The sequence below is a fragment of the Rhinopithecus bieti genome, unplaced genomic scaffold, assembly GCF_001698545.2.
Source record: "Rhinopithecus bieti isolate Rb0 unplaced genomic scaffold, ASM169854v2 scaffold_10132, whole genome shotgun sequence".
Taxonomy (NCBI): domain Eukaryota; kingdom Metazoa; phylum Chordata; class Mammalia; order Primates; family Cercopithecidae; genus Rhinopithecus; species Rhinopithecus bieti.
In genome coordinates, this window is record NW_016806330.1 from 211,524 (window position 1) to 226,054 (window position 14,531).

Sequence of the window (14,531 nt, forward strand, 5' to 3'; positions counted from 1 at the left end):
CCTGCCTCTCCAGCCTGGAGACAGATTTGATTTGGGATTGTTACAAAAATAATAATAACCCAAATGCAGAGAAGCCACGGAAAGGGCTGAGGGCAACCCTCCCCTCCCCCCCGCCCTCCTCCCTCCCCATTCCAAACCGAGTACAAAACCGCACCCAAAGCAGACATTCTGTACAGGGGGGTGGGTGGGCTGGGGAGCAAGCGGGAGGGGCGGCCCTGGGGTCGCTCTATACAAGTCCAGGTTGGTGATAGCCCCAGCAGTCCCCACGGGGCCCCTGGGGGGGCGCAGGAAGTGGGCAGGTGCCCCTAGATGAAATATTCCTTCTTGTCGTCCCCTCCCGACTGCCCGCCTTCTGCATTGATGATGGCCGTGTCCGCATCTGGGGCATCGTCGGAGCCTTTCGCCTCATGTGTCAGGTAGGTTCCTGTGTAGAGACAGAGGCTTCTCCTCTCAGGACCAGCTTCCCAACCTCTGAGTCCACCCTGCCCACTCTCTCACCCACCCACTCACACACTGCTCAAGTCATTTTTGGCTTGCCAATAGCTCTCTTCTACTCCACCTTACCTAATTCGCATTTTGCTTCCAACATCCCTCACCTGACCACACCCTTCATGAATAATGAATCCTGCCCCTAAGTAGAATCTCATCTATAATACAAAGCAAGAAAGAGAAGTGTGTGTGTGTACGCATGCGTGTGCATGCAACTTGGTGACGGGGGAACTGCTATGTCAGCTTCATGAGCAAAGCAATTGAGATCTGGCTTATGTATGACCAGTCTATGGAGTCAGGCTGCTGGCTAGAATTAATAGCAGAGTAAGAAGTCTGAGAGGAAGGAATGTGAAAAGAGAGTTAGAGAGAAGGCATGGATATAAGAGAGAAGGTAGAAAAGTGGGAGAGGAAAGAAAGGCAATGAGATCAAAGAGGAAGAAAATGAAGTTAAACAAATAGAAAGTAAGAAAGTGCAGGAAGCAATGAGATGGAGATGTGGTTTCAGGATCTCTCTGCCTTGCAGCAGGAGACCTGGAGGTAGAGCAGCATGGGAGCAACCGCTGACTGAGTGGGAAGGTTTGATTTCACTTGGACGATCCTCAAGTGATCAGGCTTTACACTGCGGGGTTGGTGGTGCTCAGTTATCACAGGGGTGGCAATGATAGGGTTGGCTCCGTTTTTCATTCCCTAAACACTCCAAAGGGCTGACAAGTCTCTGAAGGCCCTTTCCATTGTCTGCTCCTCCTCACGCCTGCCTCTGATTGGTCTCCCTGCCCCTCCAAAGTTTTGCTGATGTTCTCCTTGTGCTTCTGACCTTTGTGCCGGATCAAGTAATGTCCAAGGAAGATGAGCATGATGAGCAGCAGGAAGACAATGAAAGCCACGATCCCGCCGATGATGGCGTGGTAGGTGCTGGAGGAGGAGGGCACCGGACTGGGGTCTGGAGGAAAGGGCAACACACACAGTCAGACCTGGGGAAAGCCCTTATCTTATAGCATTCCAACTTGGACATGAATAGTCTTACACTGCAGGGAACAGGTACTAACATCAGGAAAATGGAGCAGCATCATTCGTCATGCCTTATTTTGTGCTTATATGCCATGCCTGGATTATAGTATTTGCTAAAACAAATTGATGGATTAATGAATAAATAAATAAATCTGCCCATACCTAGTCATATAAATTGAGTTGTTGGCACTGAAGCTTGACCTCGGTCAAAGATCATTGCTTTAATGCCTCTCCTTCCTTCCCTCTCTCCCTCCATTTCTTCCTTTCTTCCTTCCTCCCTCCCTCCCTCCTTGACTCCCTCACTCCCCCTCTTCTTTTCCTTCCTTCCTCTCTTCCTTCTTTCCTCCATCCCTCTGCCCTTATTTCCTTCTTTCTTTTCTCCCTCTTTTTCTTTTTAATTTATGGGTTATGAGAGTGTTCCTTCTCTGTTCCCATGGCCTCTTACCCTCCTATCTGCTTGATATTCTGAGCCAGCTCCCCTAGCTCTAATGGCCTTCTCAGCCTATTCACCCACTGCCCTAAGATCAGATAGGGAAGGAGCAGTAAAAGCTGATAGAGCCAAGAATCAAACACTTTGACAGCACCTTACGAAAGATGACAGATTGTGGCCCCTATGTAAAGAACACTGTTCCTTTGTAGCAGGGGAGTTTAGTGTTCTAGTGAAACCCCAGGCCTCTAGTCTTTCCCGAGAAGGACGCGTGGGACTCCGTCTTCACTTTGCCACCCTCCAAAGGTTTGTGCAAAGGAAAAGGTGCTTTCTCTCATGATAGTGGATGTCCCTGCCACTGAATATACAGCATCTGTCCTCCATGGCAACCTATGCAGAGGATTGACAACCTGTATAGGGGATCAACAGCACAGACTAGGCCGGGTGTGGCAAAGACAGCAGCAGCACAGCCAGAGTCCCAAATATCTGAGGACTCACATGGGCCCAGCACACGGTTCTGAGGTAGCCATAGACATAACTCTCCCACCCACGGGAGAGCTGCTGTTTTCCATGCACTCAGCCTGAGTCTTAATGCCTCATTGACTCCTTACATATTTTGTCTTTCCTACCTTATGTCTCCTCAGGCTTGGCTGGGCCCGCGTTTCAGTTCCTTGCCTGTCTACGCCTTATTTGAAAAGAAAACATTTGTGTTCTGGTTTTTTATGCCCTGCTTGGGAGGAAGGGAGAGGATGAGTCCATGGAATCTATGATATGATTGGGGTGCAGGTGATGGTGTAACTTGGAGGAAGCAGTGAGTTTACCTGCTGTCTCTCTCTCAAGGAGTATGTGAGACACAATCCACATGGAAAATCAATCCTGGGTACTTATTCCACAGGCTATGGAAATGGCAGTTCCTTAGAAAAGCACAGGTTTCCATGGCCAAACGACCTCTGGGGTCCTCAATTACAGGCCCCCGTCTCTAGGTAGAACAGCATTTAATTTCATTCCAGTCAGGCCCACTTAAGGATACTCCTGGAAGAAGATGCAGTAGCTCCCTCTACCACCAGGTGTCAGCACTGGAAACAGACGCAGTTCAACAGGACTCCCTCTGCCTGGCTGTTGAGCACAGGGCAGAGGGGAGATCAGCAAGATACCAACCACAAGGGCACAAGAACTTTCTCTCACTGCCAATCATCATCAGATTGGTCTGGAGAGATCTGGGGGCAGAGACCGGAGCTCAGTGCATTGTCCTTGCTCTTGGCATCCTACAATAGCCTTGTTGTGCTGAGGCAGCTCCCACATGCTGAGGTCTGCCCCTGGAGTGGGAATCACCCATCTAGACATTCTGATCTCAAGAACTCAAACCTCTTATCGCTGGAAGGCCTGACTTTTATGCCCCCCAACTGTTTTAATGAGTGTTTCAAGTAAGGGAGCCTCTGACAGTTCCCTGACAATGCATTTCCCCTATTCTGAGAAAAGATTTACAAGACTTTCTGGTGGGACACACAGCCACTGGGATCTTCAAAAAAATCCCCCGTCAACTCTCCATAAAGGGGCCTCTGTGCCACCCTACCACAACTCCTGAAGCTGGGTTTTGTGGTCACAGCTTTGAGAAGAACTTCAGAGAAGGAGCATCACCTGGTCCTTCTAGAAGATACAGCATCTGAGAAAAGATTCTGTCTCTTGGCATAGTACAAGCTTCTCTCTATTTTCTGTCCAGACCCAGTACAGTGTGCTTAAGGTGGGCAGAAAAAAAAATGACAGCAGTTGCATGCACCCAATACCTAATCTTAGGAGAAGCAGCTCTGAGAAGAGCCAGTTAGAGAAGGAAATGCACCTGCGCCTGCACTTGACAGGCTTTGGGGCCTCTGGACACAGAATTATTGTTCTTGTTGTCAGACAAGTGCAGGGGATGGAAGATGGTGTCACCCAGGCCACCACTACCAAAGAAAGGCAGACGAGAGCCCACCCTTTTAATGTTTTTTCACTAAGCGGCCATTTCACATTCTAGAGTGGACCTGGGACCTAAGCCCTCAGGGACCCCAGTGGTGGGCTGGTTTTCCTTTACTCCACTACCCGTCACAGTTTGGGGATGTTATCAGGAAGTATTTTAAAAGGGAATACGATGGACAGAGAAAGGAGATTCTGGAGGAAGAGAACTGAGGAGGGCTCACCATTAACGTTGAGAGTGTAGTAGGCCTTGTAGCTGCCCATGTTGCTGGTGGCCGTGCAGCCGTAGGTGCCGCTGTCACTCTTGTTGAGGAAGGGGAAGATCAGGGCACTCTCTTGGGTCATCTTCAGGGGTGGCACACTGCCCTCCTTCTCCCATAGGTACTGCTGGGGGCTGTCGAGGCAGACAAATCAGAAGAGCTCAGGAGAGCATAGGCCAGGGAGCTAAAAGAAAAAAAAAAAATAACTGGGAGCAGGGATGTCAAGGACTGTTTGATGAGGCTGGAGAAATTATCAGGGCCAGAGACATTGGAGCTGCTATACTCCAGGTGGCCTCTTGGGGTTCGTTCTGGGGAAGCTGGAGACCTCCCGACTTGTATCTTACTTTAACTTGGCCTTTGTAGGAAACTCAGGGACTGAGCTAGGGAGTGGCCCCTTCCAACTTGTGCTGCTTTGCAGAAGAACTAATTGCAGGCGGACATTATTGGACAGTCAGGGAAATGAGAGGCTCAGGTCAGACAATAGAGAGGAGATAGGAAGGAGCTGTTATGTGAAGAAGACAATCTGAGAATGTGGAGAGTAAGGAGGAGACCAGGAAATGGATCTCTTACACTGGATTGCCACGACCCTCACAGTGTAGCAACAGCTTCTGGCCCTCACGAGGATGGGGAGGGTCTGGCCTAATCATCGCAGTCGGTGTGTCTGTGGAGAAGGAAATGGTGTCAATGAAAACCTCCCCACACAGCTTAGGTGATTCCCTCGCTTAGTTGCACACTACAGCTTCTACCTCTAAATGTTTTCGCAGCCCAAGAAGCACCACAAAGACCTTCCTTCTCCTAATTCTTATGAACGAGGACCATTATTGCTATTGAAGATGTGAGCAACTTCTCTTGCAACCTTGTGTGATAGGATTCTGGAAGGTCTGTCCTTGTTGGGACTCTAAGAGATGCCTTAACAGAAAGCTGAGAAGGGAAATGAGTGGTTTGCCTGTGCCTAGCAAACTTCCTAGCACATAGGAAGGACCTAATACATATTTTTTACAGAACAAATAAACTTGAACTTGCCACGTATTGAGCTTACAACTTATCAGTTCTCTCTACTCTGCAAGGGAGCTTAGAACTAGAAGCAATGCTTGAACACAAAACATCATTTTGAATGGTAGTCCAAACACGAAGTGAGAGCTTTGAAACAGCAAGAGACCGGGGTCATATTTTGGCTGCAAAAAGGCACTGACACAATACAGAAGGGCTCTGTGAAGGAAGAATGGCATCTGCCATTGACGCTGAAGGGCTGCTTAGGAGGCTAGGTCCAGATGGCCGCTCAGAACAATACAACAAGATGCTGGTCGAGAACAACAGATAAAGAGGCTGAGCTTCCCCTAAGGATAGAGCCAACCTTAACAACCAGTTAATGGACATGTTTCAGCCAAATCAAATGGGACACAGAGAATCAGGCCAGGTGAAAGAATGGGTGTTCCAGGACCCCACAGCCATAGAAACCTCTAGCACAGTGCCTAAAGTATAGCATTTGTTGACTGACTACTGATCACAGTTGGGCCAAAAGGGTCCCTGGCAAGTAACTGCCAGATGGTCTGGTATCTAACAGAGGAGTCTTTGGGGCTCATGCAGGGGACCAAGGCTTTAGCTCTGGCCAGGAACCAAGGGGTGGGGGAAAAGCTCCAGGCCAGGGCCTCACACTAGGAGCTAATAATTAGAGAAGTACCTTATAGGAATATAGAACTTTTACATTTACAAAGTTCTTTCACGTGCATTGTTTTATTTATCCTCACAGTAATTCAGTGAAGTAAGCAGGAGACACAAAAAATGAAATGCTTTGACCAAAGGAGCACAGCTAGTAAGCGGCAGCACTGCGGCTAGAATCTGGATTGTCTGCCTGCAGACTGAATCTGCTAAATGAATAGCGATGCCACTCTGAACCTACCTCAGGTTAAAGTTTGAGTAATGAGTCTAAGATATTATTAAATAGCACTGAAGTTAGGAAAATAATTGGGCCTAAGTTGATTCCACAAGAAGAGGATGAAGGACTTTGGTTATTTCGAAAACTGCCCAATTTTTAGGTAAGTTAGGACAGGGAATGCACCATTTCCTAACTCTAACTTCTCCCGTTGGAGTTTAGCTGATTCTTTTCCCTTTGGTTCCTCCACCCAGAAACGCTGTTCTTTACAAATTTCCGAATTTCCTCAGATGAGAAATTCCCATTTCCAAACTTCCTCAGAAGTGTCCTAACCATACTAAAGGCAAATTCCATAGAGGGTGAGAATGTCCTTGCAAGGGCTAGGAGTAGTGAAAGTGACAGTGGCCATTTCAAGTCAGAATCCCACGAAAATACATGGAGCTGGGGCAAGTAGAAGAGCAGTCAGTAAGGAAAAGATCTGGGAATAACGATGCCAGGGAACCTGTGCTTTCCTACCACCCATATTTTCTTGAAATCATAGAACGTTAAACCGAGATAAAGTTGTAGTGATCCCCATGCTCATCGCTTTCACTTAGCAAATAAAGAATTAGGCTCAGTGGGGTAAAGTAATTTTCTGAATATCACACAGCTAGTTAGTGGTGGAGTGCAGACTAGAAACTACTTCCTGGGAATCCTGAGTTACTACAGTTACCACCACAGTTTGTAGTCTGGCTATATTACACTGGCCTAGCCCAGGGGTTGGTATCCCCTTGGACCAAATCCTGCCACCTGCATGCTTTTGTAAATAAAGTTTTACTGGAACACAGCCCAGCTCATTTGTTTACATATTGTCTATGACTGCATCCCTACAACAACAGCAGAATTAAGTAGTTGACACAGCGACAGTATGAGTCTCAAAGCCTAAAATATTCATTACTGGGCCCTCTGTAAAGAGTTTGTCAACCCTGGCCTAGTCCTGGCAGTCCTTGTTTCATTTTCTACCTATCCACTTAACTGTGCATGTTGTTTCACACACAGTCACCTGTATTCTTTTACCCTGGTCCTCATCTCATATCTCATCCTTCTTCATCCCCAAGCCCATGACATACATAAAACTTCAATGCGTTGAGAGGTGGATCTGTCAGCTCCCTTTAGAGATTCATGGTTCACAGAGCACACGATGTTCGCCCCATCATCCTCCCGGGTAACCTGGAATGTCACCGAGCTGCTGACAGTGAAGGTTTTACCATTGGGATCTTCCTGTATGCGGGTTGGTTCTCCTAGAGTGCAGAAACAGTGGCACACACACAAACACACAGAGAGAGACACAGAGTAAACCCAACATACAGATATCATGTGGGCCTCATTGTGGACGTACAGATGGTGAGTCTCAACCTAGATAAACTTAGAAAGCTGTGGCAGGGAGAATGTAGGCCCCAACACACACATAGGCACTAGAGTGCACACAAAATACGTGTTCTCTTCCATACCATGCCTCCTATGTACATTCATAGACAGGCACTTCTCTCTCTTTCCAGCACCACTTTCTCTTGTAACCCCAAGGCAGGAGGTACTCACCGTGGAGTTCTTGGTCACCCTTTCTCCAGGTGAGCCGAGCTGCAGGCTTGCTCCCAGAAGACTGACAGTTTAGGGTGGCTGTGTCCTTTTCCCGTAACGAAGATTTATAACCGGTGATGATGGGCTTCTGTGGAATTCCTGCCATGGATAGGGGATGGCCAGGATAGGAAGGAGAGGCACCATGGGGTCACACTTCTGCTCTCCCTGTGGAGATGGTTTCTCTGCGTACCTAGGTTCTACTGTAAATTCTGGGTAGAAGACTAGATAAATCATCTTTCTTTTTGATCTCCTCCCTGAGGACCAGAAGGGAAGGCCTGCGGGAGACAGCATGGTAGTGAGGAGCTACGCCATAGCACAGACGTGATACATGATCCTCCACTTACAGCACAACTGGGTGGCCACAGAAATAGTGCAAGTCTCAGAGAGGCAAAGAAGGAAATTGAAATATAAGATGAAATATAGGATGAAGATGAGAGCATGTAAGCAACTGGGGTACTTATTTTGGAAATTATAACACATTCATGTCTTGTGTTTTTCTTACACCATCTTGGGAGGTAAGTAGAAGGGGTATGATCATCTCTCTGTTATAAGAGAAAATTCAGACTCAAAGAGAGTAAGAAGTTTGTCCTAGTCAGGAGCGGTAGCTCATGCCTGTAATCCCAGCACTTTGGAAGGCCGAGGTGGACAGATCACAAGGTCAGGAGATGGAGGCCATCCTGGCTAACATGGTGAAACCCCGTCTCTACCAAAAATACAAAAAATTAGCCGGGCATCGTAACGGGCGCCTGTAGTCCCAGCTACTCGGGAGGCTGAGGCAGGAGAATGGCGTGAACCTGGGAGGTGGAGGTGGAGGTGGCAGTGAGCCGAGACCGCGCCAAAGCACTCCAGCCTGGGCGACAGAGCGAGACTCCATCTCAAAAAAAAAAAAAAAAAAAAAAGAAGAAGTTTGTCCTAGATCAAACAGTAACTAGAGCACAAAGGATTAAAACACATTTCTTTTTACATTTTATCCCATTGCCAGGGGAACACAGGCTGAACTTTCCTAAAGTGCTTGGAGACTTGCCTGGCTCCCAGCTGCTTCGGGGACCCATCTAGGGAGGTTTGTTTGCAAGGAAGCATGCTGTAGAGACACTGGGGTTTGGGAGTCTCACCTAGCACAGTGACGAGGGACTTGGCAGTTCGCACAGGCATAGTGAAGATTGAGCAGGTGTACTCGCCCTCGTCTGCCAGGGCCACATTGCTGATGCTGATGCTGAGCTCATGGGGAGTAGAGGTAACCAGCTGAATTCGATTATCTCGAAGGGCTGGGGGAATCAAGAGAATGGAAAGCTAGGATTTTACCAGCACCTTTCATGTTTACCTTCCAATCCCAGGCCAGCTTCTTTGGGGGAAGGGGTCTAGTATGGTGGGTGGGGAAAAAATAACTGCTCCTGAGTTTAAGCAGTCTTTAAGTCATTCAGTCACTTTTCTGGGTCATTGGACATAGTAGCCTAAGAGATACTCAGAAAGTATGTTGGATTTCGTGAGCTTCCCTGTCAGATTCCTAGGGCAACACTGACTTCAGCTTCCTGTTAGAGTTGCTGGGGTGAAGTCACTCCAGAACCCTATAAGACTGTGCATGCTCTAAACCACAGCTGCAATACTGGAACTAGTTGGGGAACTCATGGCTTGTTATATCTTAAAACAGCATACTGCCATGTTTCTCAGCCTCTGGATGACAGGAACAGTTCCCCTTGGTGTCTGCAGTCCCCTTCTCTAGCCCATGGTTTTCACGCAGAAAGATAACTCATGAGATACTACCTCTCTTCTCCCCAAAGTAGAGAGTCTGCTGAGCAGGGTTAGACCATTGCAGGGATGAGTCCTCGTGATCTTTCACTTGGCACTTGAGCACCACGGTGCCACCGGCCACCACTGTTTCATCAGATGTCCAGGGCTGGCTGTCTGCAGGAGTAGAAGAGGGTTAGTTTCCTGAGGACCCCTAGCCCCTCCTCCCATTTCTGAGCCAAAGTACACCTCATCTAATCCAGACCATCCAAGGACCTGGTGTACACAAGGTCTCTGTGTACCCTTAAGGTTTCATGGGGGAAGGAAAAGAGGTGGTGGGTGGCGGTGGACGGAAAGACAGATCTTAGTTTCACTTACTTTGAATACACAGAAAAACAAATAGTCACTTGTCAAATGTTTCCTGAATGAACTGACAGGGCCACGAATATTTAGAGGAGTAAAGGCACCCCAAATCTGCATATACCACTCCACATGTGTCTTTTCTGATACGGTTCTACCATTTACCTTTGAAAACACACATACATATCTGTCGTTCTATGTTTTGCCTTCCTGCCACCACCTACATATAAGAACAAGAACAGGAGAAGTGGTTGTGACTAATAATCCTTAAACTAAAATGGGGAAAAGGCTAAACCAGCTCTTGGGTTGCACATTCATTTACACAAAGGTAGCTGGTAGAAAACTGCAAAACAAACAAACAAAATATTTTAAAAGTGAAACATTTTACATACTTTTCAATTCTTCTAACAATAACTTCCCTTCAATCAAGGCCCTTAGCATATTCCCCGTGGTATTAGTGTTACCCGCCTCCCAACACACAACCCAAATCACCATCCTGATGTCATTTTAAAGAGGGAAGGATTAAGGTTTTCTCTTCAATGTGATGAAAACATGCTTTCTAATCCTTCTCTCCTTAGTCAAGTTAAACAAAACAAAACAAAAAGGACTAGGAAGGTATCTTACGGATGAGGCATTTGAATCTCAACTGTGCCTTCTGGTCAGGCCTACGTGGGAGCCCCTCAGGCTCCATGACACTTGCTTCCTGTTGTTCCATGTTCCCCACAGTATGGATTCTGATTTCTTGTACTGATTCCCTCATCTTCAGAACTGACTCTGTGACTCAGTAGCACTGACCCCCACCGAACAAATCTAAAATAGACAACACCTTCCAGCTCTGATTCTAATGCATCCACAAAAATCTGTTCTTTGACACTAAATTATTTAATCAACATTGCTTATGTCTGAATAGGAAACTAAGAAACTTACTTCCTACATTCCCCTGTAGAGAATTTTAAAACAATTCTATGCTTCTTTTGGAACCTACCTTACCCCTGCCTGTCTGCTTATTCTTTTCTTGGTTACCGGAATTCCATTTCCAAGAAATACCCAATGGGTGCTCCCAGCAGAGCAGAGGCCCTGAGGAATAAGGATGTGTCTGCTGGAGTTGATGCTATTGACTGATAGCATTGACTGTTCAGGGTGACTGTTCCCAAATTGGAGCACAAGCCTGGTGGTTAGTTTCAGCATTAAGAATTGTAAAAATTAGTAGAACTGAGTGAGATCTTTGGGATCATGGAATCCCTCATTTTACAAATGTAGGCAATGAGGCAATGGAGATGCAATGACTGCCTAAGCTCATTGTACTAATTTGAGTTAGAACTAGAACTCTGTTCCTGCGTCTTTCAATACGGTGCCCTTTTCAATGAAATGCTTCTCAAGTCATCATCTAAATAGAGCCTTAAAACCATGATTTTGAGATTAGTGTACCAGGGACTGAGCTGGCTGAGTAAAGTTGAAAGTGATATATTCCTAAAACCTCTCAAACGGTTTGAGAAACCTTTCATTTACCATAGCCACGTGCCAATTTTTGACCAGTCATCCCTTTGTCCCTGGTTCCCTTTGAAGAATTCTACCTTAGATTGTGTCTTTCCAGAACCTCTTTATTCTTAGTAATATATTTCCCTGGAATCATTTTATTTTTGGAAAGAAGTGTAGGGTGTACAGAGGTCTCTGTACTGGAGTAAGGGAAGAAGGAGTAGGTGCAACAGAATTCGGTGGTGCAGACTAAGAACTAAAATGTCAGATGGAAAGGAGAAAGTGCTGTGTGGTAATGAGAGGAGTGAGAACATGTGGTGAAGGCAACATGAGTGGGAGAGGATGTGAGGATGAGTGAGGGAACTGAGGGACACTGAGATGAGGGGCCTGGATTCTCACCTTGACTGGCCAGCATGTCAGGGCTGCTCCAGACTGTGGAGCTGATGGCCTCGTCGAGTGGAGCCAGAGTTCCCAGCTCCAAATCCTGCTCCTGCCAGTAGCCTGGGGAGAGAATCTCCATCAAGCATGAGCCCTACATGTATCCTGCTACAGTGTGGGGCTCTACTTTCATTGCTGGGCATGTGGGAAAGTCTAGGTCCCTATGAAAAATAGGTTCACCGGGATACCTAAGAGAAGGTAGTTTTCTCACCAACCGGAGAAATTAACTAGAGTTCTGAAAAAGGAAGTGACCTTTTCTCTGAAGGGGTGAATTAAAGGAGGATGCTAACTTTTTATCAGTCAGTCACAGAATATTAGTGCCAAAGAGATCTTAAGAGTTCATCCAGTCTAGTTCTCCGACTTTGCAGATGAGGACAATGAAACCCTTAAAGGTTAAAAGTGACTTGGTGAAAGTCACTATAGAAAAATGAAAGAGCACCAAAGATTTCTTATTCCTTATCCAGAATTTTCTGCTCCACCATACGATTCACTAAAATTACCACACATTTAATAATTAGTAAATACTTTCACATGTAATTCTCTTAATAAACCTGTAAAATAAGTACAAGGACATTATTCCTATTTTGCAGAGTTAAAATAGAATGAAATGACTCGCCCAAGGTCATACAAATAGGAGACGAAGACTAGAAATTCAATGCCTGATTGTAAATGCAAAGCTCTATTTGTTTCAACGTGAGACTCCCGCCATTGAAGAAACAGATCATGGTAAGGGCTGAAAGTCGTACCATGTCTTCCCAGATTGTTACCTTCTATGGGATACTCAAATTATCTTTTTTTCCTACTCTACCCTTAGCCCCTCTAAATGATTGAGTCTGCTCCTTCCTTTGGTACAACAAACCCTTTTTCCAGGGCCTGCGTCACCGCCTCACCTCTCTTCCCACAAGGTGGCTCCTACACCCTTTCTTGAAGTACTGTAAGGAAAACTAAGAAAACTGAGAAACTTTCTTCCTACATTCCCCCGTAGAGAATTTTAAAACAATTCCATGCTCCCTTTGGCACCTACCTTACCCCTACCTGTCTGCTCATTCCTTTCTTGATTACCGGAATTCCATTTCCAAGAAATACCCAATGGCCTAACTCCCTAGCCCAACCTGAAGAGGCGGAGGGACAAAGAAACCGGCCTTGCGAATCTTTTTAGGGTCTCCCGCCGCAGGGCCCCGAAGTAGCCAATCAAGTGCGCAAAATTCAGTGAGCTCATCCGCTGCTGAGCAGAGCCCTGAGCTGCTACGTGTCCGCGCCCTGGAGTCACGGGAGAACTTCGACAGTCGTCCCAGCGCGACCCAGAGCCAGCTGGGGAGAGGCAGGTGGGAGAAGAGCGGGGAGAAAGGGGCGCTAGGACCAAGAGAAGGCACGCGGGGGCCGGGAGGTCGAGATTACAAAGAAAAGTGGGACGTGGGCTTAGGGTCCCTGAGGAAGAAAAGGACTGGATTAGGGAGAGAATTGCCTAATCAGAAGCAAAGGGAAAGAGAGGCGAGGGGCCAGAGGAGAGGGGAGGGAGAAGACGAGGGGTACAGGAGAAAGGGGGGTGGAGAGGGAAGGGAGAGAATGGGAGGCCGGAGTGGGGAGGGAGTCAGGCAGGAAGCGGGCAGCGTCCTAGCATGGGAATGGGGCTCTGAGACAGCTGCGGAGGTTCCCTGGCTTCCATGGAGGCACCGCCCCTCTTCTCTGCTCCTCACAGACAGCTTCCAGGAGATTTTAGAAATTACTCTGTTCTTAAATGGGAGAAGCGCTAATGCCCAAATGCTGAGGAGTAAAGCGGAGAAAACAGAGAAAAACAGTCACAAGTAGAGAAAGTAGGCAGGAAAGGCGGGAAGGGGAATTGTCGATAAAAGAGAGGCAAGCAGGATGAGAATGAGAGAAGGAAAAGGAGCTGGGGAGAGGGTCAGGGCTGTCACATCCAGCAGGGGCTCTCCTTGAGTGCCTCCCACTCACCCTGCTACCTTCTGTGCACAGGACGGAGGCAACCTGAAGGTGGTGAGTGCTCATATTGTTTCTCCGGTTATGTGTTCGTGGGTGCCCTGTGCGAACGTCAGCACACAGGGAACCAAATTGGTTGTGCCAAGGTGTGGGACGGCAGAGGGACAGGGAGAAGACAGAGAGGAGTCACACTCAGCCCCTCGGTATTGGTGTCCAGTGCACAGTGAGTACTAAATAGGCCTTTGCTCAAATCAGTGCAGGAAATAGCCGTCTCATACCATGGTATAGGACTTTCAGTTTGCAGAGTGGATTTTCAACCACGAATTCACTTAATCTCAGAACAAACTCAAGAGATAGGCAGCCAGAAAGAACTGCTTTTTACAATGAGGTTCAATTACTTACCTAAAGGCACACAAATAGCATACCTCTCCAGAATCCTTTGTCTCTGATGGTGCTTTGGGGCTTTTTCAACATTTTATGTTTCTTACAGCATTCCAGTGTGATTTACTTGCTTAGTTATCAGTCTCCTCATCTAAACTTTGAGCTGGTTAAGAGCAGGAGCCTTAAGTTATTCATCGTTGTATCTTTAGCACTTAGCCCATAGTGGGCTCTCGGTACATTTAATTGGCTCTGGTAATTCATTCAGCCACACTTGGCACTGTGCTATGTATATTGTGAATCAGGCAGAGCATGTATTCTGTCCAACAGCATGGGCTTAGTCTTCACTCTCCTGCTTCTTCTTTCATCTGTGCTTTTTTCTGCATCCTCCTCAGTTGCTTTTCTCCTTGCTCATATTTCTTTCATCCCTCCCCTCCTCCTGCATTTCATAGGCATCTTTTTTCTGCATAGGATGAATAAGTAAAATAGTGATGTAGATCATTCAAACCAAACTGAATTGTTCAGATGAGAGGACTGATAACCAAATAATCTCCAATAAATGGCATATTTGGGATATGCATGATGTATTGCC

The 14,531-nt window shown here is 46.9% G+C and overlaps 1 protein-coding gene across 4 annotated transcripts in view; it reads right to left on the reverse strand.

Annotated features, from left to right (window-relative positions):
* The window catches only part of CADM3 (cell adhesion molecule 3), a 31,273-nt gene that overhangs the window by 1,132 nt on the left and 15,610 nt on the right, over positions 1-14,531 (reverse strand). The window contains exons 2-11 of one of the 4 annotated variants that reach the window (XM_017875516.1): positions 13,987-14,402; positions 11,585-11,686; positions 9,386-9,526; positions 8,737-8,889; positions 7,586-7,723; positions 7,117-7,287; positions 4,705-4,795; positions 4,099-4,268; positions 1,304-1,429; positions 15-424 (exon numbers count right to left, since the gene is read on the reverse strand). In XM_017875516.1, the coding sequence (XP_017731005.1) occupies positions 306-424; positions 1,304-1,429; positions 4,099-4,268; positions 4,705-4,795; positions 7,117-7,287; positions 7,586-7,723; positions 8,737-8,889; positions 9,386-9,526; positions 11,585-11,686; positions 13,987-14,035 (1,260 nt within the window). In that variant the 5' untranslated portion in view covers positions 14,036-14,402 and the 3' untranslated portion in view covers positions 15-305. Of the gene's footprint in view, positions 1-14; positions 425-1,303; positions 1,430-4,098; positions 4,269-4,704; positions 4,796-7,116; positions 7,288-7,585; positions 7,724-8,736; positions 8,890-9,385; positions 9,527-11,584; positions 11,687-13,963; positions 14,403-14,531 lie in introns of all 4 variants that reach the window. The other 3 variants (XM_017875518.1, XM_017875515.1, XM_017875517.1) reach the window with 3 other exon arrangements.